Genomic DNA, 23,068 nt, shown 5'->3' with positions numbered 1-23,068 from the left:
TGGTGACTTACCGCCACCTGCAGGGCTGGAGTCTTGAAGCAAATATTGTGTGTCGTTCATTTATTGTAGCCACTCTATGGCGGTCATATAGCTTTAAGCTGTTTACGAACTAGGCAAACCATGCAAAACTGGGTTATTTCCAAGTAATGATCTCTATACATCTCTATGGTCAACACCCATCTGTCACATGATTCAACACAACGCAGGAATGTCTTTTTTTTAAACTCTGATCACATACTGAACTGAATATCATGTGGTCAACTCTACCTCTCAACAGCAATGGTACCCCTGCTCCTGTTCTGATTGACGGACGCCACAGTGTCCATAGCAACGCTAGTTTCATCATCCGGACGGTGAAAGCAGAGGACTCTGGGAACTACAGCTGTGTGGCCAGCAACAACTGGGGCTCTGATGAAATCACGCTGAACCTGCAGGTTCAAGGTAAGACAGAGAGAGATGCAAAAGGAGAATTGTCCAAAACTGTCCAATACTAATTGGTTCTAACACTTCAAAGGCCTTTCTATGTAGGTTAGCAGTAGGTCTTCTGAGAACACTTTGTGGATAGTTTGATGTAGCACAGATGCTTTGTTGTCATGGATCTAGTTCAAAACATCATTCCTTTTGTTCTACAGTTCCTCCAGACCAACCACGCCTCACAGTTACCAAGACAACTACCACGTCAATCACTCTGTCCTGGATACCTGGGGACAATGGAGGAAGCTCCATCAGAGGTGAGTGACATTAGGCCATTTGGACACACCAGAGACACCTCTACAAGACATAGACCTCCTTTCCGACACCCCAGTGACACTTCAACAAGACAAATATTCCCATTCAGACACACTAACTAATGACATTTCAACAAGAGATAAAGTAGACCTCCATTCAGACACACTAACTAATGACATTTCAACAAGAGATAAAGTAGACCTCCATTCAGACACACTAACTAATGTCATTTCAACAAGAGATAAAGTAGACCTCCATTCTGACACACTATCTGATGACATTTCAACAAGAGATAAAGTAGACCTCCATTCAGACACACTAACTAATGTCATTTCAACAAGAGATAAAGTAGACCTCCATCTGACATTTCAACAAGACATTTCAACAAGAGATAAAGTAGACCTCCATTCAGACACACTATCTGATGACATTTCAACAAGAGATAAAGTAGACCTCCATTCAGACACACTAACTAATGACATTTCAACAAGAGATAAAGTAGACCTCCATTCAGACACACTATCTGATGACATTTCAACAAGAGATAAAGTAGACCTCCATTTGGGCAAACCAACAACACCTCAACAAGCCACTGGTAACTACTAAGACACACAAATGACACTTCAGTTACACGGCTAGTATCCTATTAGGACATTGGGTGAACAAAATGTTCTTACAAGGCCCTCCACTTCTCATTATCTTAGACAAGCCTGGTAATTGCGCTGAGTGGGGTGCTAAAACAGTGGAGAGGGAATAGATTAAAAAGCAACAAAGTAGATTAGGTGGGTTAAAGTGGAAGGTTAAACCACTCAGTCAAGAAGAAAGCCCAATCACAGTTGGAGTAGCACTGGTGATTTATCATAGCTGGTCATCACTGGAACACAACAGGCTTCTGGCCTCTCAGGCTTTTAAAAAGAGATTTTAAGGGATATCCAGGATGATTTCCTATGGTATTTGTTTTCATGTCATGAGTCAAATGATTTTGTTTAGTCTTTGCTCTAACACCAATACAGTGTCTTATTTTCCTCTTGCCCGAGTAGATGGTGGCTATGATCAGATGCTGTTGTCCTGCCTTATGTTACATTTCATGTTAATCAATCTCAATGGCATGTTTATAGGTATTTAGCCCATGTCTAACGCTGAACAATCTGTTGGAAGGGAAGTGCAAATACTACAAGGTTCCACTTTGCTGTGCCAGCACTGTGAGTGATTATCTGGGTAATGTAGTTATTAGATTAACTTGGAGTATGTTGGGAGAGATTTTACAGTTATGCTCTGTCTCTGTATTTTTATCTTTCCGTAGGCTACATCCTGCAGTACTCAGAGGACAACAGTGAGCAGTGGGGCAGCTTTCCCATCAGCCCTAGTGAGCGGTCGTACCGTCTGGAGAACCTGAAGTGTGGCACCTGGTACAAGTTCACCCTGACTGCTCAGAACGGAGTGGGCCCCGGACGCATCAGTGAGATCATTGAAGCAAAGACCCACGGAAAAGGTGAAGTCTTTAGCAAGGATGGGCAACTGGCCCTCGGATCAAGTTTTTTTTTTTTTTTTTACCCAGTCGGGTTCTAAACGTTCTATTGCAAGTTAGAATAGTTGAATGCACAAAGTGCAATTTAGAAATTTGGTTGTGCATCAGTAGTTTTTATCTTATGTCAGTCACTGATAGTCAATCAATTAGCCACGTCAGCTAAACATTTCTAGATTGATAAATTAGTCTAGCGGCCAGCTATCTAAACTTAGTAATCATGGTCGAATTACCGGCGGAGGGGCCCCATTGATTTTGCTAGTCAGTCTCACTCAGATATCACAGATATCACAAACTGCAAACACTTCTCTCCACCCTATGGTAAAATGTAAAACTGCTAATTTTCCTCTCCACCCCATGGCAAAATGAGTAGAATTGCATGAAATTAGTTATAAAACTGCAACATTTTTCTTTTTTACGTAAAAACAAATCAGTCCACTGTCAAGAGGGGGGCTGCTAAAATGTTTTGCTCACAACGTGGTGGCGGTGGGGTGGGGTGTGTGTGGGCGCATGTGGGTATGCAGACCTGCAAGCAACTATTTTGTGGCCCCCACCCCCTTCAATGTTGCCCATCCATGCTCTATAGCATCTCCAGAAGTCTACATAGCATCCTTAGAAGTCTACATCTGATCTCTTCACCCCTCTTCTTTCCAGAGCCCCAGTTTGCCAAAGAACATGAGCTGTTTGCCAGCATCAACTCCACCCGGGTCAGGCTCAATCTAATTGGGTGGAACAATGGTGGCTGCCCAATCACCTCGTTCACCCTGGAGTACCATCCGATGGACACGGCAACGTGGACCACGGCTCAGCGCACCTCCCTAACCAAGAGCTACATCCTGTATGACCTGGCGGAGGCAACCTGGTACGAGCTGCAGATGAAAGTGGTCAATAGCGCCGGCTCTGCTGAGAAGAAGATCATGTTCGCCACGCTCAACGCCGATGGAAGTGAGTTCAGTTCAGTGGTCTTCTAGTATGATACATTTTTTTCCTGAACCAGGGTCATTTCATATACCAAAGAAGGCCTTCCAAAGAGACATATTTGACTACGATGCCTCAACCCTGGTGGTGCATCCTTAAATAGTCATGCCTGATACTCAGGATGGTAGGTTCCCTAAGCTTATCTGGTTCCTCCCTCCGCAGGCACCATCCCTCCTCTGTTGAAGACAGTGGACCCCATCACAGACAACATGTCAGGCAACGAGGGGCTGAAGATGATGGTGACCATCACCTGTATCCTGGTGGCTGCTGTCATGGTCTTCATCCTCCTGATGGTGCTGAAGAGGAGGAGGAGGGAGCAGAGGCTCAAGAGGCTACGCGGTGAGTCAGAACACACGCACAAGCACACACAATAGAAACAAAGCACTTAATAACAAACAAGCACTTTTTAGATCTGTATGCTTCATGCTCAAGAGAGTGAGGATTAATTAACCTGAGCAGAACCAGTAGAATTCTGACTATTGACTTTCATTATGTAATAGATTGTTTTACTTAACTAGGCAATTCAGTTAGGAACACATTCTTATTTACAATGACAGCCTAGGAACAGTGGGTTAACTGCCTTGTTCAGGGGCAGAATGACAGATTTTTACCTTGTCAGCTCAGTGATTTGATCTCGCAACACTTTTGGTTACTGGCCCAACACTAACCACTAGGCTACCTGCCGCCCCGAGAGGCTAAGAGGCTATCAGTTTAGCTAACAGCGTAGAACGGTCTGATCAGATCTAGTGTTCCACTTTTAATTTGCCCCACTCTAATGTTCTAGTTTTGCACATCTAGGAAATTAGCTTGGTGCTTTTGATTTTAATATGTTAGCTTCTGTCAACTCTGCGTTGTTACTAATTTACTATATGCTGACTTTTCAGATGCAAAAAGCCTTGCAGAAATGCTGATGAGGTACGTGAAGAGGAATACATGTTAACTTTAGATAGGAATCATAAAATACTTTAAACTAACTGTCCAGTGTTTCCAGATTTCTATTAAGTATTACCTATAATTACTTACAATATGAGTGAAATAGTTTCCCTTCCAACGTTCTTTTATTCAGTTTTTAAAAAACAACTTTTCTGTGTTGGAATGGTGTGTGCATACCCCGACAACAGGATGTTGTGGGCGTATACCAGCCATTAAAAATATTAATACAAATAGATCGCTGATGATTGGCCAGCTCATCCTCCTCTAGACCGCTGATTGGCCAGCTCATCCTCCTCAGGAGTATGATATATATACTGTATGAGGAAATAGCAAGTCTTTTTAAGATTCAAGTTTGAGGTAGGGTTTTTGAAGTGTTTTTTTTTTCTCCAATTTATTCTTTGGCCACAAATACGTCTACAGGATGAGTCAGCAACGTTATTTGAGTATGAGTTATCAAAATATGAGTTTTTAAAACTGATATTGTCACTGGACAGTTACTAACTATGACTGAATACTTGCAAACAATACTATCTCCTAGTAAAAACACACGGACACCAGACACATCCAACAAGCAGCAGACCATGAGAATGCACATCGATATCCCCCGAGCCCAGCTGCTCATCGAGGAGAGAGATACTATGGAGATTATTGGTGAGACCCCTGTCTTCCCCGCCAGTTTACAGTATGCTTATCCCTTGCATGTTATATTTGATCATCTTTTCTAAGAACCTATTGTCTCCCTCCCTGTTTTCTGTCTGACAGACGACAGGTCGACGGTGCTGCTGACTGATAATGACTTTGGGGAGACGTCCAAACAGAAGTCGTCCACTGTCACGCACACAGTCCACTACCAGTCCCTGTCGCAGGCCACCGGCCCACTGGTGGACGTCTCCGACGCCCGGCCTGGAACCAGTAAGAGCCTATTTAATCACCTCTATATCCCACCCCTCACCACCTTTACTCTGACGTACAGTAAGCTACTAGCCTAATGTCATCCCCTGGAAACATAAGAGATGCTCTCTGTCAGGATTCACATTTTTTATATAGTTGCATTCAATCCAAGCATTATTGTACATATTTCTCTCTCATGTGCATGTAACTGTACCCCAGTCCTCCAATCAGTGTTTAGACTTTAGAGGTTTTTTAAAAAGCTCTAACAATTAACCTCCAGGTATCCACATACCCTGATCCCAAATCCATTCTAAGCAAACTAGAATCTTCAGTTTATCATAGTTTCAACACTCAGATCCACTTTCAGAGCCCACAGCCCAGAGCAATGTGAGTCAAGGCAGTGGCTAGACAGTGGCCTATGGAGGCTCTTGCTGCTGAGCCAGTCGAGTTGAGCTGATGAAGAGTGGAGAGGCCTCTGGCTCCATCTGACCGCTCACCTGATTGGGCTAATTGAGGCTGGCCAGGAAGCACAGTGGGCCCAAAAAAATGAATAAACAATAAGCACAGTGAGCCTGAACCTTATCTGCTGACTCAGCCACATCTATCCAGAGTGTTGGGCAAACACTGCCCGCTGTGCCAGTTTCCAACCCACTGATGGAATTACTACTATCTACTACTATTACCACTGCTATTCTTCTCTGGCTTCTCCAGGCCGGATCTAATCATGGCCGTTCTAAAGGGACATTCTGATTTGGTGCCATTGATGCATAGCACAGTAGGTTAAATGTCTGGGTCAGACCGAATATGATACTATTTTTGTCTTTGGGAAATATTATATCGACTGTGAAAGGTTAGGATGATACTGTAATTTCAAACCTAGGAATTATTATTGATCAATAGATGTTTGTGTAATTTGATACACAGACAATTAAGACTCAATATACAGTATGCAATTTACTTTCTAGTAGCTCTTCAGTGGTATGTCCGAAATGGCACCCTATTCTATATGGACACTGGTCAAAAGTAGTGCACTACATAGGGGATAGGGTGTCAATTCTGACACTGCCTAGGCCTGACACTGCCTAGGCCTCTCACCAGTAAAGACCTTGGCTCTTCATGCCCAGACCCCACAGCACGCCGCACTGCCAAAGCAGGCCCTGCAGCCAGCAGGAACCGCTATGCCAGCCAGTGGACTCTGAACCGGCCACAACCACCCACCTCCTCCCACACCCTGAGCACAGACTGGAGACTGCCCACACCACGTGCTGCCGGCTCTGTGGACAAGGAGAGCGACAGCTACAGCGTCAGCCCATCGCAGGACACAGGTACTGGACTGACCCTATGTCTCACATACAACATTAGTCTGCAGCAAAGGGGAGACCACTACTACTGTACGTGGAAGGGTCAGAGTGCTCACGGTATGTTTTAAGATATTTCCTATATATCTTAGGAAATTTCAGCTATATACATACACTATAATGGATGTTGTGTCTCTGTGTGTGTTTGTGTGTGACTACGCAGACCGCGCGCGGAGCAGCATGGTGTCGACGGAGAGCGCGTCGTCCACGTACGAGGAGCTGGCCCGGGCCTACGAGCACGCCAAGATGGAGGAGCACCTGCGGCACGCCAAGTTCACTATCACAGAGTGCTTCATCTCCGACACCTCCTCGGAGCAAATGACGGCCGGCACCAACGACTACACAGACAGCCTGGCATCTAGCACGCCGTCTGAGTCAGGCATCTGCAGGTTCACAGCCTCCCCGCCCAAGCCTCAGGACATCAGCCGGGTCATGAACATGGCAGCACCAAAGGCCCACAGACCGGGTAAGGAGAAGGCAGCACTCATATACAGAACAGACATACACTGCAAACACACAGTACAGTTCAAACTTTACTGAAAGGAAATGATTATGTATTATTTTCCTCATTACTCTAGATCAGTGTTTTCCAACTCCGGTCCTCCCCCAACAGGCATATTTCCCTCGACAAGCACACCCGATTCTACTAATCATCAAGCCCTTGACAAGTTGAATCAGGTGTTTTCGTCTGGGGCTACAACAAAAATGTGTACTGTTGGGGGTACTAGAGGACCGGAGTTGGAAAACACTGCTATAGATAGCAGTTCAGTCCTGCTCCAATTAGGCCTTGGGCCACAGCATTACAACTGTAACTTCCACAGCTCTCTGGCCTGTTCAAAGTTAAGTTTCATAGCTTTCATTTAACACAGCATTTTACAAAATGCCTATTGCAAAATAGTGATCATGAGATACTCTTCCTCAGATAACACCTCTGGCATGCTGTTAATGCTCGATGAAGTACAAACACCATTAAAACCCAGTAATACCCTTCACAGTGCTGTGTTTAGCTTCAGCTCTCTGCTGAAATGTCTGCACATGGAGGAGCTGTCCTTACGTCCATCTGTCAGGCTATCCGCCTTTCTGACACTGTCCTCTCCCGGGTTGGCCTCATATGACCTGCTGCTTCTCACCTCCCATTCCTATTGGTTACACTGTCTAGCGCAGTTTGTGGACAGACCAAACAGACTGGGTTGAAATACATAGATATGAAGAAATTCCCATTTTCAAATATTTTTTGTAAAAAATACACACATACACAGAGACAGAATGTATTGTGCGTTTAGTGAGTCCTGGCCTGCCTAGTTGTCATTCTGGGCTGGGGGTATGAAGACTAGCTAGTTGTTGATGGTGTCTGGAGGTGGGGACTGGGCTGGGGTCAACGACACGAGGTAGACAGGTTTTGGCTATCTGAGCTGGGTCTTGAGTTTCCGTTCCTCATTATGCTTTCATGGTGAGTACACAAGCCATCTGCCCACAGTCATCAGCCAGCAGGAGACTTAAACCGTCAGCTAAGGGCAAGTAGAGGCTATCTGTCAAGCCAATCTAAAGCTATTGTCTGTCAATACAAAACAGCACTTTACTTCCACAATGGAGACGTTCAGCGTGATATCGGTCTTTCAGACGCAGAGCCTGATGTAGCGTCGTGCTAACCCTGGTTTCACTTTCATCCAGCGGGAGTCGGGCGACACCAGCGACACATAGACAAGTTTAGAGGTTTCTACAGTAAGTCCCTGTTGAAGACCGTTGTTACTAGTCTTGTCTGCCATCAGCCAGCTCTGTTGTGGCACACACTGTGGAATTCACCCATGTTAGTTTGAACACAGTTCATTTTTGTGTGCTTTTTCCCAGTGAGTGTCAGTATGATCAGGAAATAAAGTCAATTTTCAATATAAAATGTCAACGGTCTGTCTGTCTGTCTGTCTGTCTGTCTGTCTGTCTGTCTGTCTGTCTGTCTGTCTGTCTGTCTGTCTGTCTGTCTGTCTGTCTGTCTGTCTGTCTGTCTGTCTGTCTGTCTGTCTGTCTGTCTGTCTGTCTGTCTGTCTGTCTGTCTGTCTGTCTGTCTGTCTGTCTGTCTGACAGTGGCCCACTGTACCTTTGCCCTGAGTTGACACTGTGACCTCATCTGTCATTCACACAGGGATACGGAGGAGGGCACGTGTCAATCACAATCACACACACCTGATACTGATACAGTAGGTCAACCTGGGGTCAGTGGGTCAACCTGGCAAGCCCATTTCTTTGTGTGTGTGAGTGTGAGTGTGTGTGCGAGTGCGAGTACGTGCGTGTGTGTGTGACAATAGAGTGATTGGGGCAAGCTGGATGGAAACATTGGGCAACGATCTGTGTGACCGCTCATAAACAGTCTGTCCTGTGCAATTACTGTTATGAGCCAATCATAGAGGATGATCTTGAGGTTCTCAGCTCATAAACATTTCCTGCAACACTGGTTCTTGTGTTGAGTAGTCAAAATGTGATAGGCCTTTAAACAAGCCAAGGTGTCTCTGTGTGTTTGGGTGTGTTTGGGTGTGTGTGGGTGCGTGTGGGTGTGGGCATGCGCGATGTGTCTGTATGTTTACTAGTGTGTGGGTAGTTGAAGGCCAGATTACAGAAAATGAGAACAGCTCCCATTAGCGCAGATTGACTTGGGCACACAGAATGTTGAAACATTTATATACATCAACCCCCAAACCCCCGCATAGAGACATAATGCATGACTGGGAATCATTGTTGCGTAGCTGATATAAGTTGTGCCATTACCCACGCCCTGCAATTTACAGCCTGATGGATTTCAGCTAAATAAATTCCCAATGAGCTCCCAAAGAAAAGTTTTAAAATGGTTGCCATTTACAGGTTTTAATAAAGCCTATTAGATACACAGTAAATTATTCATGCTCCCTGTGAACTCTGGGATTAAGTCACTAAGGTCACATGTAGGATACAATCTACATAGATGGGCCGGTCCTCCTCTGTGTGGTGGGGGATAATGATTTGGCATTGAAAAGGCCAGTCACTGAAGCCTGCTGATCTCTGTGGCCTCTGAAAGATTAATATTGAAGACGTCCATTAGAACAGCAATGGAACAGTACACGTCTCCCCACCACTCCTAATCAAGTGTAAAATCTTCAGTACGACTCATACATCTCTGGCTACTGGACACGTCTTTGTGATTATCTAATTTACTAAATGAAATATGTAATTTATTCAGTGGATGAGATACATTTACAGCAGAAGTGATGGTGTCATCATCCACTCAACCGTATCCAGTGATTCACTGTCTGCATGGGGGAATACTGTGTTGAGAAGTATTTTAAAGTGCTGCAGTGTCATTAACTAAATGTACACTTGGGTTACGTCACATGCTTGGTTTGTTCTGGTCCTGGACAGCAAAGAATCTGTCTCTGAATGAGATTTGAAGCACCTTTTTGCTTCAGTTAACCCCAAGTACAGATGAGGAGAGTTTGAGAGTGGGCAGTGCAGGACTGTTCGATGTGATAGTCCTGAAGAAATGGAAAGGTGATTTGAATATGAATCTGACAGGTTAATGCAGCAATATCATAGGATAAGTAATCCCTTCGCCAAGCCATGTAAAATTATATCGTCCTGAAATCATTATAGAATTTGTATCCTCCTGACTCAATATGATAGATTAGATTACATTATCCAAACTGAAATCATATTTCCTCCACTCATATGATTTCCTATCATATACCATATATCCTGACAGTAAGTACATACCATATGAAAAGACCTATTATGGAATCGAAAGTAACCGAGTAATGCTGACATTGAGAATTTTCCTCCCAGCTCAGTGTAGTGAGTGTACCCCTCTAACCTTCCTGATTGGGTACCCCTCTAACCTTCCTGATTGGGTACCCCGCTAACATTCCTGATTGGTTACCCAGCTAACCTTCCTGACTGGGTACCCTTCTAACCTTCCTGATTGGTTACCCCGCTAACCTTCCTGACTGGGTACCCCTCTAACCTTCCTGATTGGGTACCCCGCTAACCTTCCTGATTGGTTACCCCGCTAACCTTCCTGACTGGTACCCCTCTAACCTTCCTGACTGGTTACCCCTCTAACCTGCCTGACTGGTTACCCCGCTAACCTTCCTGACTGGTACCCCTCTAACCTTCCTGATTGGTTACCCCTCTAACCTTCCTGACTGGTTACCCCGCTAACCTTCCTGAGTGGTACCCCTCTAACCTTCCTGACTGGGTACCCCTCTAACCTTCCTGACTGGTTACCCCGCTAACCTTCCTGACTGGTACCCCTCTAACCTTCCTGATTGGTTACCCCGCTAACCTTCCTGACTGGGTACCCATCTAACCTTCCTGATTGGGTATCCCGCTAACCTTCCTGATTGGTTACCCCTCTAACCTTCCTGACTGGTTACCCCGCTAACCTTCCTGACTGGTACCCCTCTAACCTTCCTGACTGGTACCCCTCTAACCTGCCTGACTGCTTACCCCGCTAACCTTCCTGACTGGTACCCCTCTAACCTTCCTGACTGGGTACCCCTCTAACCTTCCTGACTGGTACCCCTCTAACCTGCCTGACTGGTACCCCTCTAACCTTCCTGACTGGGTACCCCTCTAACCTTCCTGACTGGGTACCCCTCTAACCTTCCTGACTGGTACCCCTCTAACCTGCCTGACTGGTACCCCTCTAACCTTCCTGACTGGGTACCCCTCTAACCTTCCTGACTGGGTACCCCTCTAACCTTCCTGACTGGTACCCCTCTAACCTTCCTGACTGGTTACCCCGCTAACCTTCCTGACTGGTACCCCTCTAACCTTCCTGATTGGTTACCCCGCTAACTTTCCTGACTTTTTACCCCGCTAACCTTCCTGATTGGTTACCCCTCTAACCTGCCTGACTGGTTACCCCGCTAACCTTCCTGACTGGTTACCCTTCTAACCTCCCTGACTGGTTACCCCTCTAACCTTCCCGACTGGGTACCCTTCTAACCTTCCTCATTGGTTACCCCTCTAACCTTCCTGATTGGTTACCCCTCTAACCTTCCTGATTGGTTACCCCTCTAACCTTCCTGATTGGTTACCCCTCTAACCTTCCTGACTGGTTACCCCGCTAACCTTCCTGATTGGTTACCCCTCTAACCTTCCTGATTGGTTACCCCTCTAACCTTCCTGACTGGTTACCCCGCTAACCTTCCTGACTGGTTACCCCGCTAACCTTCCTGACTGGTTACCCCTCTAACCTTCCTGATTGGTTACCCCTCTAACCTTCCTGACTGGTTACCCCACTAACCTTCCTGATTGGTTACCCCTCTAACCTTCCTGACTGGTTACCCCGCTAACCTTCCTGACTGGTTACCCCGCTAACCTTCCTGATTGGTTACCCCTCTAACTTTCCTGACTGGTTACCCCGCTAACCTTCCTGATTGGTTACCCCTCTAACCTTCCTGACTGGTTACCCCGCTAACCTTCCTAACTGGTTACCCCTCTAACCTTCCTGATTGGTTACCCCTCTAACCTTCCTGACTGGTTACCCCGCTAACCTTCCTGATTGGTTACCCCTCTAACCTTCCTGACTGGTTACCCCGCTAACCTTCCTGACTGGTTACCCCGCTAACCTTCCTGACTGGTTACCCCGCTAACCTTCCTGACTGGTTACCCCTCTAACCTGCCTGACTGGTTACCCCGCTAACCTTCCTGAGTGGTACCCCTCTAACCTTCCTGACTGGTACCCCTCTAACCTTCCTGACTGGGTACCCCGCTAACCTTCCTGACTGGTACCCCTCTAACCTTCCTGACTGGTTACCCCGCTAACCTTCCTGACTGGTTACCCCGCTAACCTTCCTGACTGGTTACCCCTCTAACCCCCTCTCTGGTCTCATCCCTCAGGTGGAGAGCTGGTGCACCTGCCCCCGTACCTACGCATGGACTTCCTGTTAAACCGTGGCCCTGTGTCGGGAGGCCGGGGGTCCAACGGTGGTAACGGAGGAGGGGAGGCAGGGGCATTGGGCCAGGCGTGTCTGGAGCCCCAGAAGAGCCGCACCCTGAAACGGCCCCCGCTCCTGGAGCCCACACCCATGGAGGTGCCCACGTCCAGGGAGGTGCAGCAGTGGCAGCCAGGGACTGCCTCCACCCTGCCCCAGCGTGAGCCCACTGGCCGTGAGGCCACCGGAGACCTGGCCCAGGCACAGGCCGCCAAGCTCAGTAGCTCACAGGAGTCCCTGCTAGATTCCAGAGGACACTTAAAACAGAGCAACAACCCCTACGCAAAGTCCTACACACTGGTATAACACAAGGAGTTACACACTCCAGGACTTGGACTGTATACTGTACTGCAGCTCTACACAGAGAGCTGGCATGGAACTATGATGATGATGGACACTTTTCAACAACATCTGAAGTGGTATATTTCTGACTCCAAGTATTCCTTTATTTAGTTCTTTCCCCCTTCTTTCCTCTTCTGGCTGTCTCATTTCTCTGTTTTATTTTCTATTTTGAGTATTATTTTATTCTAAACACCATATGAAATTGCCAAAATAATGTATTTAAATTTGACAGAGAAAAATACTATTGAATTTATATCAAGGATAATTACAGTCATTATTATTATATACAAAAATATAGAAATGTCTAAAAACAAGAAGAAGAAGAGGAGGACTCTGCAAGGGGACATTGCTTTCTTCATTTATTTATTTTGTATGTCGCAGTGTGATCAAATCGATGATTAGGTATCTGGCCGTTTTTCAACAACGAGAGGAGTCAAGGAAAAGAACTCCATTAAAGCTGAACCTGTCTGTCCATGCCGTCTACTCAATCTACTCAGATAGATTGTTACTACGTTCTTCAACCTTTCCAATGACTGCATGGGGACTGATCTATGACAATTATAGGAATGGCTGGAAAATCCAAGAGAATTTTGTCACACTATGAAAATTATACAATGTGAATATATATAAAAGAGATCACTTTTATTTGTGGATATTACAAGGAAAATGATTTGGTTAATAAAGTCCTTAGTCATGTTTGCACACGTGGGTTTGATTGGAGATTGGTTTCTTCTCTCTGTTCCTCCATCTCTACCCTCTCAGCCACCACAGAGACCAGCACACAGATCACTTAATCAAATCTAATTTTATTTGTCACATGCACAACAGGTGTAGTAGACCTTTTTTTAAACTTATTTTACCTTTATTTAACTATGCAAGTCAGTTAAGAACAAATTCTTATTTTCAATGACAGCCTAGGAACAGTGGGTTAACTGCCTGTTCAGGGGCAGAACAACAGATTTGTACCTTGTCAGCTCGGGGGTTTGAACTTGCAACCTTCCGTCTCTTAGTCCAACCACTAGGCCACCCTGCCACCCTGCCACCTTACTGTGAATTAGCCAACAATGCAGCGTAAAATAAAAGTATGCGCGAAAAAATGTACTAAATAAACTAAAGGAAAAATAGTAATACAATAGAATAACAATACCCAGGCTATATACAAGAGGTACCAATGTGCAAGGGTACATGTAAGTCGAGGTAACTGCAATAATTGGTCTTGGTGTATACATGGTAAATTATTCTGAACAGGTCACCTGGATTGGATGTCTCACATTATAATAGCAAGTAGAGGGCAGGCAGGGTATAGACATCACTGCTCCCTATCAGACCTCAGGGGTATCTGAGTCCAGTGACCCCTTCACCTTTAGTGCAGAGGGCTCTCTGCTTAAATAAGTATGATTTATCTACAGTAGTGACAACTTATTGGTACATTCACCTGAAAGCCCAAATCTAATTTTAACACTGTAGTGAAGGGTATTGACAAGACCTTATACTTATTTCAGTGAGATGACAAACTAATGAAAGATGAGACTTCCTGTGTCTCAGTCTATATTTAGAGTCCTTTAGCACTGGTTGTACCAGCGCTCTTTTGATGTGACTTTGAATGGCTCTCACTGGGTTGGCCTGGAGTTGTCACCACCAACAGAGTGCACTGTGTAGTCACTCAACACAGCACCTCTTTGACAATAAATGAGGAGGAATTGGTTTAGCTTTAGAGAGGGCTGTACAGTACTTAAACACATTGTGACATTCTCATGGGAAGCTTCAAGGGCAGCACAGGAACACGCTGTAGTCTATCCAGCCACTTGGAGCATCGCTAGACTAGCGCACAGAACCCAATAAATTATTCATCCCCACAACGACATTGGGTCCCAGATCAGGTTTACATTGTCACACACTGATCCCTATAACAGAATATGGGGCACCACACACACACACACACACACACACACACACACACACACACACACACACACACACACACACACACACACACACACACACACACACACACACACACACACACACACACACACACACACACACACACACACACACACACACACACAGCACTATGCCACTGCAGGGAGTGGTAGTAACATCTTAATGGACGTACTACGTCTCTGGAAAGTTAGAAACAATACGGAGGTGGGGCTATTGTGTTTGTCTACTGTCCAAATGGGTCTGCATGTAGACACAGCATCTATAATGCAGCACTGGAGATCTGATGAGCTACTCTACTGAGCCTGAGGAGTCACATCACAGCTATGGGGCTTACGTAATGACAGAAGTAGGCACTTGTTGTGTTTTGAAAAACATTGGAGCCTTTTGTTGTGCTTCACACATCTACAGTACATGTTGACTTATTCCTAATTGACTTGACATCACATATATACTGTACATACTAACATGATGTAACTGTTCCTGTCTTTACATGGAAAGTGTGGTTATAACTCATTTATTCTACACATCGTCACTGTCTGATGAAAACCTTGAAACAAATTGTTGGTCAATATAAATGTTTTCTTTTCATTTATTGAAAGCAGCAACTCCCCTCAATGTACTCTGAATATTTCATGACTCTAGTACCAAAAACAAAATGTGTTCAAAATAGCTTCGGATGTTTTATAATTGTACGTTTGTTAAATGGAAATTATGGAGAGAAAATATAATTTTCCTAAAGGGTTTTGGTTTAGGGTAATGGGATTTCCATAAGACAGCAACAATATTGAATATTTTCATCATTTAGCAAACGCTCTTATCCAGAGCCACTTACAGTAGTGAATGTATACTATTTCCGTATTGGTGCCCCATGGGAATCAAACCCACAACCCTGGCGTTGCACGCACCATACTCTACCAACTGAGCCACACAGGACAATATGAGCATATATATATATATATATATATATATATATATATATATATATATATATATATATATATATATATATATATATATATATATATATATATATATATATATATGTCTGTGATAAGTAGGTGACATGTACAGTAGTGAATGTACTGTGCTGATTTCACTCTCATACATTAAGTATTTGTTCCTCTGACCGGAGGCCATTATTCCACCTCCCAATGCGCACACCTTAGAGAAGCTCTAAACCTAATCAGATTTTAGATACAGACACGACGACCTTCCCCTGGGGAAACAAGACGTGAATGCCTCAGTGTCAATCAGGAGAGATTCACAACTTTTTGTTAAGTCATAGCCTGCATCCAAATGTGAAAATGGTGTTACTTACAGTATAAGCTGATGAGCTGATGATAAGACAGAGTGATAAGAATGATAAGACAGTTTTGTAGCACAGTGTACAAGGACCGTACAGCCTCACAGGGAGTGAATGTACAGTAGAAGAGGGGTTTCATGGCTTTTCCCACTCTATCTGAGATGGGCTGGAATTCTACGTTGTGTGTGTGTGTGAGCTGATTTGGCTAGAGGTCAGAGATAATGCCCTGTGGATGGCTCTATTGGTTAGGGAGGCTCTGAGGGGATTGTGCTGTAGTGTCAGTTTAGGCAGGTTTGGAATAGACCACCACTCACCCGTAAGCCTCATAATGAGGTGCCAGAAGAACAGGCATCAGATGGGGGCAATTTGGAGCTCATGAAATACTGGGCATTTCCCTGGAGGTAACCCTGTGCTGCTTTCATCTGTCAGCCCTTGTCCTCCTCACAAGACCAGTCTTCCCCCATGATCCTTCTGACACTGTCTCCTTCTCTCTTCTCTCTCTCTGGATCCTGAAGCTGTCTTGTCCGTGTCCTAACTGAAGCTGTCTTGTCCGTGTCCTAACTGAAGCTGTCTTGTCCATGTCCTAACTGAAGCTGTCTTGTCCTTGTCCTAACTGAAGCTGTCTTGTCCGTGTCCTAACTGAAGCTATCTTGTCCGTGTCCTAACTGAAGCTGTCTTGTCCGTGTCCTAACTGAAGCTGTCTTGTCCGTGTCCTGACTGAAGCTGTCTTGTCCGTGTCCTAACTGAAGCTGTCTTGTCCGTGTCCTAACTGAAGCTGTCTTGTCAGTGTCCTAACTAAAGGGTCTGAGCTGCGCTGCTGGATGCTTCTGACAACAAATGGTATCTCATGAGCTTCCTCTATTCCTCTATCATCAGACTGGACTAGGTGGGAGACTTGGTTGGGTTGGCATCCTCCTGGCGAGGGGGTGGATTTATCACCTTATGCCACATAACTGTATTCATCTCCTCATCCCTCCTTGCCCCCATCCCAACTTCCTCTGAAGTAGGCCTAGAAACCAAATGAACCATGGCGGTGGTCTGAGATTTACACACCACCCTCCAGGGCATGCAAAAAGTTTATTAACTGCTCTCTTAAATCAGCCAGACAGAATTCTCCCATCTGATCGGCTAGAGGAATATGCAGCTCCTAGATTGTGAGATATTGATTGGTCTAGGATAGACAGGTCCTGACGGACAGGCGGCTTTCTCGATTCCTCTTAATTAGTTCCTTTTTATTACTATCCATACAGTATGGAGGCTACACAGTCCATGAGGGACTGCAAATGAAACATATATGTGGTCATGTGTAGTGGTGGTAGGGGATGCCAATAGGACCCTTCACAACCTACCTCATACCTTATAGTACCTCATGTTCACCTCATTATAATTATAGTATAGCACCTCATCATCAGTATCTTATAGTATCATTATAGTATCTTATAGTACAGCATGAGTCTCTTATAGTACCTCATTATCAGTATCTTATAGTACCTCACCATTATCTTATAGTACCACATAAGTATCTCTGTTAGTACCTCATTATCACATGTAATGTAACGTAGAGGCGTAGAGGCGGACCAAAATGCTGCGTGGTTGTTATTCATTGTTATTCATTGTACTTTAATAAAGAAACTGCTCACGAATAAACTAACAAAACAACAAACGTGCGAAAACCTAAACCAGTCCTATCTGGTGCAAAACACAGAGACAGGAACAATCACCCACAAACACACAGTGAAACCCAGGCTACCTAAATATGGTTCCCAATCAGAGACAATGACTAACACCTGCCTCTGATTGAGAACCACATCAGGCCAGACCTAGAAGTAGACAAACAAGACATCCAACATAGAATGCCCACTCAGATCACACCCTGAACAACCAAAACATAGAAACATACAAAGCAAACTATGGTCAGGGTGTGACATGTAAAGGTGTTCTTTGTACTACGAGTAGTGGCTCTATTCTACAAGATTTATCCATGTTATTTGTGGTTCCTATTCACGGATAGCTGAAAGTGGGTGCATGTAGATTAAAGGCATGTTTTGGGTCACGTCAGTACTTCTCTGTATATAGGACATCCTAGTGACTATTATACAGTCCTTGTCAACCAAAGTCAATGAGTGTCTGGGGTAAAACATGTAAGTAGGCCAGTGTGCCTGGAGTTGGTCAAACAATTTTAGGTTGCCTGCCTGCTGCTGATCACCCCAGGGATGATGATTCTACACAAACATTAAGGAAGCTTAACACTCTCTGACCTCTATGGCAGTACTTCCAAACACTTTCTATGCTCTTGGGGATTTTCCCCAATTTTCTTTAACTCTGAAATATACTGAACGAAAATATAAATGCAACATGCAACAATTTCAACCATTATACTGAGTTACAGTTCATTTAAAGAAATCAGTAAATGTAAATAAATACATTAGGCCCTAATCTATGGATTTCACATAACTGGGGAGGGGCACAGCCATGGGTGAACCTGGGAGGGCATAGGCCCACCCACTTGGGAAACAGGCCCACCCACTGGGGAGCCAGGTCCAGCCAATCAGAATGATTTTTTCTTCAAAAAAGGGCTTTATTACAGACAGAAATACTCCTTGGGGTCATCAGCAGTCCGGGTGGCTGGTCTTAGACGATCCCGCACCTGAAGAAGCTGAATGTGGAGGTCCTGGGCTGGTGCGGTTACGCGTGGACTGTGGTTGTGAGGCCGGTTGGACACACTGCCAAATTCTCTCAAACGACGTTGGAGGCGACTTGTGGTAAAGAAATTAACATTAAATTCTCTAGCAACAAGCTTTGTTAGAAATTCCTGCAGTCAGCATGCGTATTGCACATTCCTTCAAAACTTGAGACATCTGTAGCATTGTGTTGTGTGACAAAACTGCACATTTTAGTGGCCTTTTATTGTCCTCAGCACAAGGTGCACCTGTGTAATGACCATGCTGTTTAATCAGCTTCTTGATATGCCACACCTGTCAGGTGGATGGATTATCTTAGCAAAGGGGAAATGCTTAATAACAGGGATGTAAACAAATTTGTGCAGAAAATTGGAGAGAAATTGTAAGGGTTTTCTTCTGGTGAAAGAGAGGCAGACCAAAATGCAGCGTGGTGGTTATTCGTGTTTTTAATAAAGACGACTATACATGAACAGACTATATAAAACAAGAAAAGTGAAAACCTAAACAGTCCTATCTGGTGCAAACACAGAAACAGGAACAATCACCCACAAAACCCAACACAAAACAGGCTACCTAAATATGGTTCCCAATCAGAGACAATGACTAACACCTGCCTCTGAGAACCATATCAGGCCAAACATAGAAATAGACAAACCAGACACACAACATAGAATGCCCACCCAGCTCACGTTCTGACCAACACTAAAACAAGGAAAACACATACGAACGATGGACAGAAATAAGCTTTTTGGGCATTGGAACATTTCTGGGATCTTTTATTTCAGCTCATGAAACACAAACACATTACATGTTGCGTTAATATTTTTGTCCAGTATATATTTAGCATTTTGACAATGAAAAGGAGGGCATTCATTACAATTTTGTGTGTTTTATGTAGTAAAATGGTCCCTTTACTTGAGCGAGGCCATAGAAGTTAGAACCATTAGAGATGATCAGATTGCTGTTGAGTGTTTAATATGAGCATTATGTTACAGTAACAACACATCTTCATGTTCACATTATGACTAAATCCAGTTGTTACCATAAGGATGAACAACAAAGGTGTTGTTATATATAGTACATGTAGATGTTCAACCTTGAGACAGTCAGGCCTGCTGCATTAGTATTATATTATTCCAATATTATTCTGTTTAAACAGCCTGTTCGGAGAACTTTCATCATGCTCTAATTGCAAAGTTGATAATATACAGCATCATTCTCCACATAGATAGTAATACCTGTGGTGTGAAGGTAACTCAATGTGTTTGTACTTCATACCTGGTAGAAGACAAAGGCACTGTTTGTTCAGTGAAATGTGTACCTTCATCACAGAGGAATTCCCTGGCCACAGGTCACAGGTCACCCCAATCAGTTTCACCCACGCACATGGGCACATAAAAGACCTAACGACCTGCATCTTACATCATGGATGACCAGGTTTCCTTCCTTCATTGGTCCCAGAGACCAGATGAGTCTATTCAAATCACCACTGAACACCTGGCTCAAGGTTTAATTGGAGATAAGGGGCGGTTATACTGTATGCCCTCCATTACCCCTAATGCCCCAATTAAATATTTTCATGTGCAATGACAGTGGTTTTAGAAGAGCAAGGGGAGCATTGACGTTGTGATAGTCCATCTTTAGTTCCAACTTAATGGAGCTCTCTGACAGGCCAGATTGAAAACTGAATCCTGGCTGATTCCATTATGGCCCCTAACCCGAACCCTAGCTCCATGTCCACATCCTGGTTCATCCGTAAACCTAGCCCCAACCCTAACCCTAACCCTAGCTCCATGTCCACATCCTGGTTCATTCGTAACCCTAGCTCCATGTCCACATCCTGGTTCATCCGTAACCTGAGCCCCAACCCTAACCCTAACCCTAGCTCCATGTCCACATCCTGGTTCATCCGTAACCCTAGCTCCATGTCCACATCCTGGTTCATTCGTAACCCTAGCTCCATGTCCACATCCTGGTTCATCCGTAACCCGAGCCCCAACCCTAATCCTAACCCTAGCTCCATGTCCACATCCTGGTTCATCCGTAACCCTAGCTCCATGTCCACATCCTGGTTCATCCGTAACCCTAGCTCCATGTCCACATCCTGGTTCATCCGTAACCCTAGCCCCAACCCTAACCCTAACCCTAGCTCCATGTCCACATCCTGGTTCATCCGTAACCCTAGCCCCAACCCTAACCGTAGCTCCATGTCCACATCCTGGTTCATCCGTAACCTTAGCTCCATGTCCACATCCTGGTTCATCAGTAACCCGAGCCCCAACCCTAATCCTAACCCTAGCTCCATGTCCACATCCTGGTTCATCTGTAACCCTAGCCTCAACCCTAACCCTAGCTCCATGTCAACATCCTGGTTCATCTGTAACCCTAGCCCCAACCCTTACCCTAACCCTAGCTCCATGGCCACATCCTGGTTCATCCGTAACCCTAGCCCCAACCCTAACCCTAACCCTAGCTCCATGTCCACATCCTGGTTCATCCGTAACCCTAGCTCCATGTCCACATCCTGGTTCATCCGTAACCCTAGCCCCAACCCTAACCCTAACCCTAGCTCCATGTCCACATCCTGGTTCATCTGTAACCCTAGCCTCAACCCTAACCCTAACCCTAGCTCCATGTCCACATCCTGGTTCATCCATAACCCGAGCCCCAACCCTAACCCTAACCCTAGCTCAATGTCCACATCCTGGTTCATCTGTAACCCTAGCTCCATGTCCACATCCTGGTTCATCCGTAACCCTAGCTCCATGTCCACATCCTGGTTCATCTGTAACCCTAGCCTCAACTCTAACCCTAACCCTAGCTCCATGTCCACATCCTGGTTCATCCTTAACCCTAGCCCCAACCCTTACCCTAACCCTAGCTCCATGTCCACATCCTGGTTCATCCGTAACCCTAGCCCCAACCCCTAACCCTAGCTCCATGTCCACATCCTGGTTCATCTGTAACCCTAGCTTCATGTCCAACCCTGATTCCATGTCCACATCCTGGTTCATCCATAGCCCCAACCCTAACCCTAACCTAACCCTAGCTCCATGTCCACATCCTGGTTCATCCGTAACCCTAGCCCCAACCCTAACCCTAGCTCCATGTCCACATCCTGGTTCATCCATAACCCTAGCTCCATGTCCACATCCTGGTTCATCTGTAACCCTAGCCTCAACTCTAACCCTAACCCTAGCTCCATGTCCACATCCTGGTTCATCCGTAACCCTAGCCCCAACCCTTACCCTAACCCTAGCTCCATGTCCACATCCTGGTTCATCCGTAACCCTAGCCCCAACCCTAACCCTAGCTCCATGTCCACATCCTGGTTCATCCGTAACCCTAGCTCCATGTCCACATCCTGGTTCATCCGTAACCCTAGCCCCAACCCTAACCCTAGCTCCATGTCCACATCCTGGTTCATCCGTAACCCTAGCTCCATGTCCACATCCTGGTTCATCTGTAACCCTAGCCTCAACTCTAACCCTAACCCTAGCTCCATGTCCACATCCTGGTTCATCCGTAACCCTAGCCCCAACCCTTACCCTAACCCTAGCTCCATGTCCACATCCTGGTTCATCCGTAACCCTAGCTCCATGTCCACATCCTGGTTCATCCGTAACCCTAGCTCCATGTCCACATCCTGGTTCATCCGTAACCCTAGCCCCAACCCTAACCCTAACCCTAGCTCCATGTCCACATCCTGGTTCATCCGTAACCCTAGCCCCAACCCTAACCCTAGCTCCATGTCCACATCCTGGTTCATCCGTAACCTTAGCTCCATGTCCACATCCTGGTTCATCAGTAACCCGAGCCCCAACCCTAATCCTAACCCTAGCTCCATGTCCACATCCTGGTTCATCTGTAACCCTAGCCTCAACCCTAACCCTAACCCTAGCTCCATGTCCACATCCTGGTTCATCTGTAACCCTAGCCCCAACCCTTACCCTAACCCTAGCTCCATGGCCACATCCTGGTTCATCCGTAACCCTAGCCCCAACACTAACCCTAACCCTAGCTCCATGTCCACATCCTGGTTCATCCGTAACCCTAGCTCCATGTCCACATCCTGGTTCATCCAACCCTAGCCCCAACCCTAACCCTAACCCCTCCAACCTGGTTCAACCCTAAACCCTAGCTCCATGTCCACATCCTGGTTCATCCATAACCCGAGCCCCAACCCTAACCCTAACCCTAGCTCAATGTCCACATCCTGGTTCATTCGTAACCCTAGCTCCATGTCCACATCCTGGTTCATCCGTAACCCTAGCTCCATGTCCACATCCTGGTTCATCTGTAACCCTAGCCTCAACTCTAACCCTAACCCTAGCTCCATGTCCACATCCTGGTTCATCCTTAACCCTAGCCCCAACCCTTACCCTAACCCTAGCTCCATGTCCACATCCTGGTTCATCCGTAAC

At 45.5% G+C, this 23,068-nt stretch overlaps 1 protein-coding gene across 2 annotated transcripts in view; it reads left to right on the top strand.

The window, feature by feature from the left end:
* LOC123992684 (Down syndrome cell adhesion molecule homolog) overlaps positions 1-13,418 on the top strand; it is a 141,961-nt gene extending 128,543 nt beyond the window's left edge. For both annotated transcript variants that reach the window (XM_046294087.1, XM_046294088.1), the window contains 11 exons: positions 278-441; positions 633-731; positions 2,033-2,221; positions 2,909-3,199; positions 3,395-3,571; positions 4,117-4,147; positions 4,704-4,816; positions 4,928-5,077; positions 6,181-6,381; positions 6,578-6,880; positions 12,280-13,418. In XM_046294087.1, coding sequence (XP_046150043.1) covers positions 278-441; positions 633-731; positions 2,033-2,221; positions 2,909-3,199; positions 3,395-3,571; positions 4,117-4,147; positions 4,704-4,816; positions 4,928-5,077; positions 6,181-6,381; positions 6,578-6,880; positions 12,280-12,680 — 2,119 coding nt within the window. In that variant the 3' untranslated portion in view covers positions 12,681-13,418. The remainder of the gene's footprint in view (positions 1-277; positions 442-632; positions 732-2,032; positions 2,222-2,908; positions 3,200-3,394; positions 3,572-4,116; positions 4,148-4,703; positions 4,817-4,927; positions 5,078-6,180; positions 6,382-6,577; positions 6,881-12,279) is intronic.
* Positions 13,419-23,068: the final 9,650 nt, after the last annotated feature.

Source organism: Oncorhynchus gorbuscha, linkage group LG13, assembly GCF_021184085.1.
Source record: "Oncorhynchus gorbuscha isolate QuinsamMale2020 ecotype Even-year linkage group LG13, OgorEven_v1.0, whole genome shotgun sequence".
In the NCBI taxonomy this organism is placed as follows: Eukaryota; Metazoa; Chordata; class Actinopteri; order Salmoniformes; family Salmonidae; genus Oncorhynchus; species Oncorhynchus gorbuscha.
The sequence above is the reverse complement of the archived record's forward strand: the minus strand, read 5'-3'. Positions and strand labels throughout refer to the sequence as shown.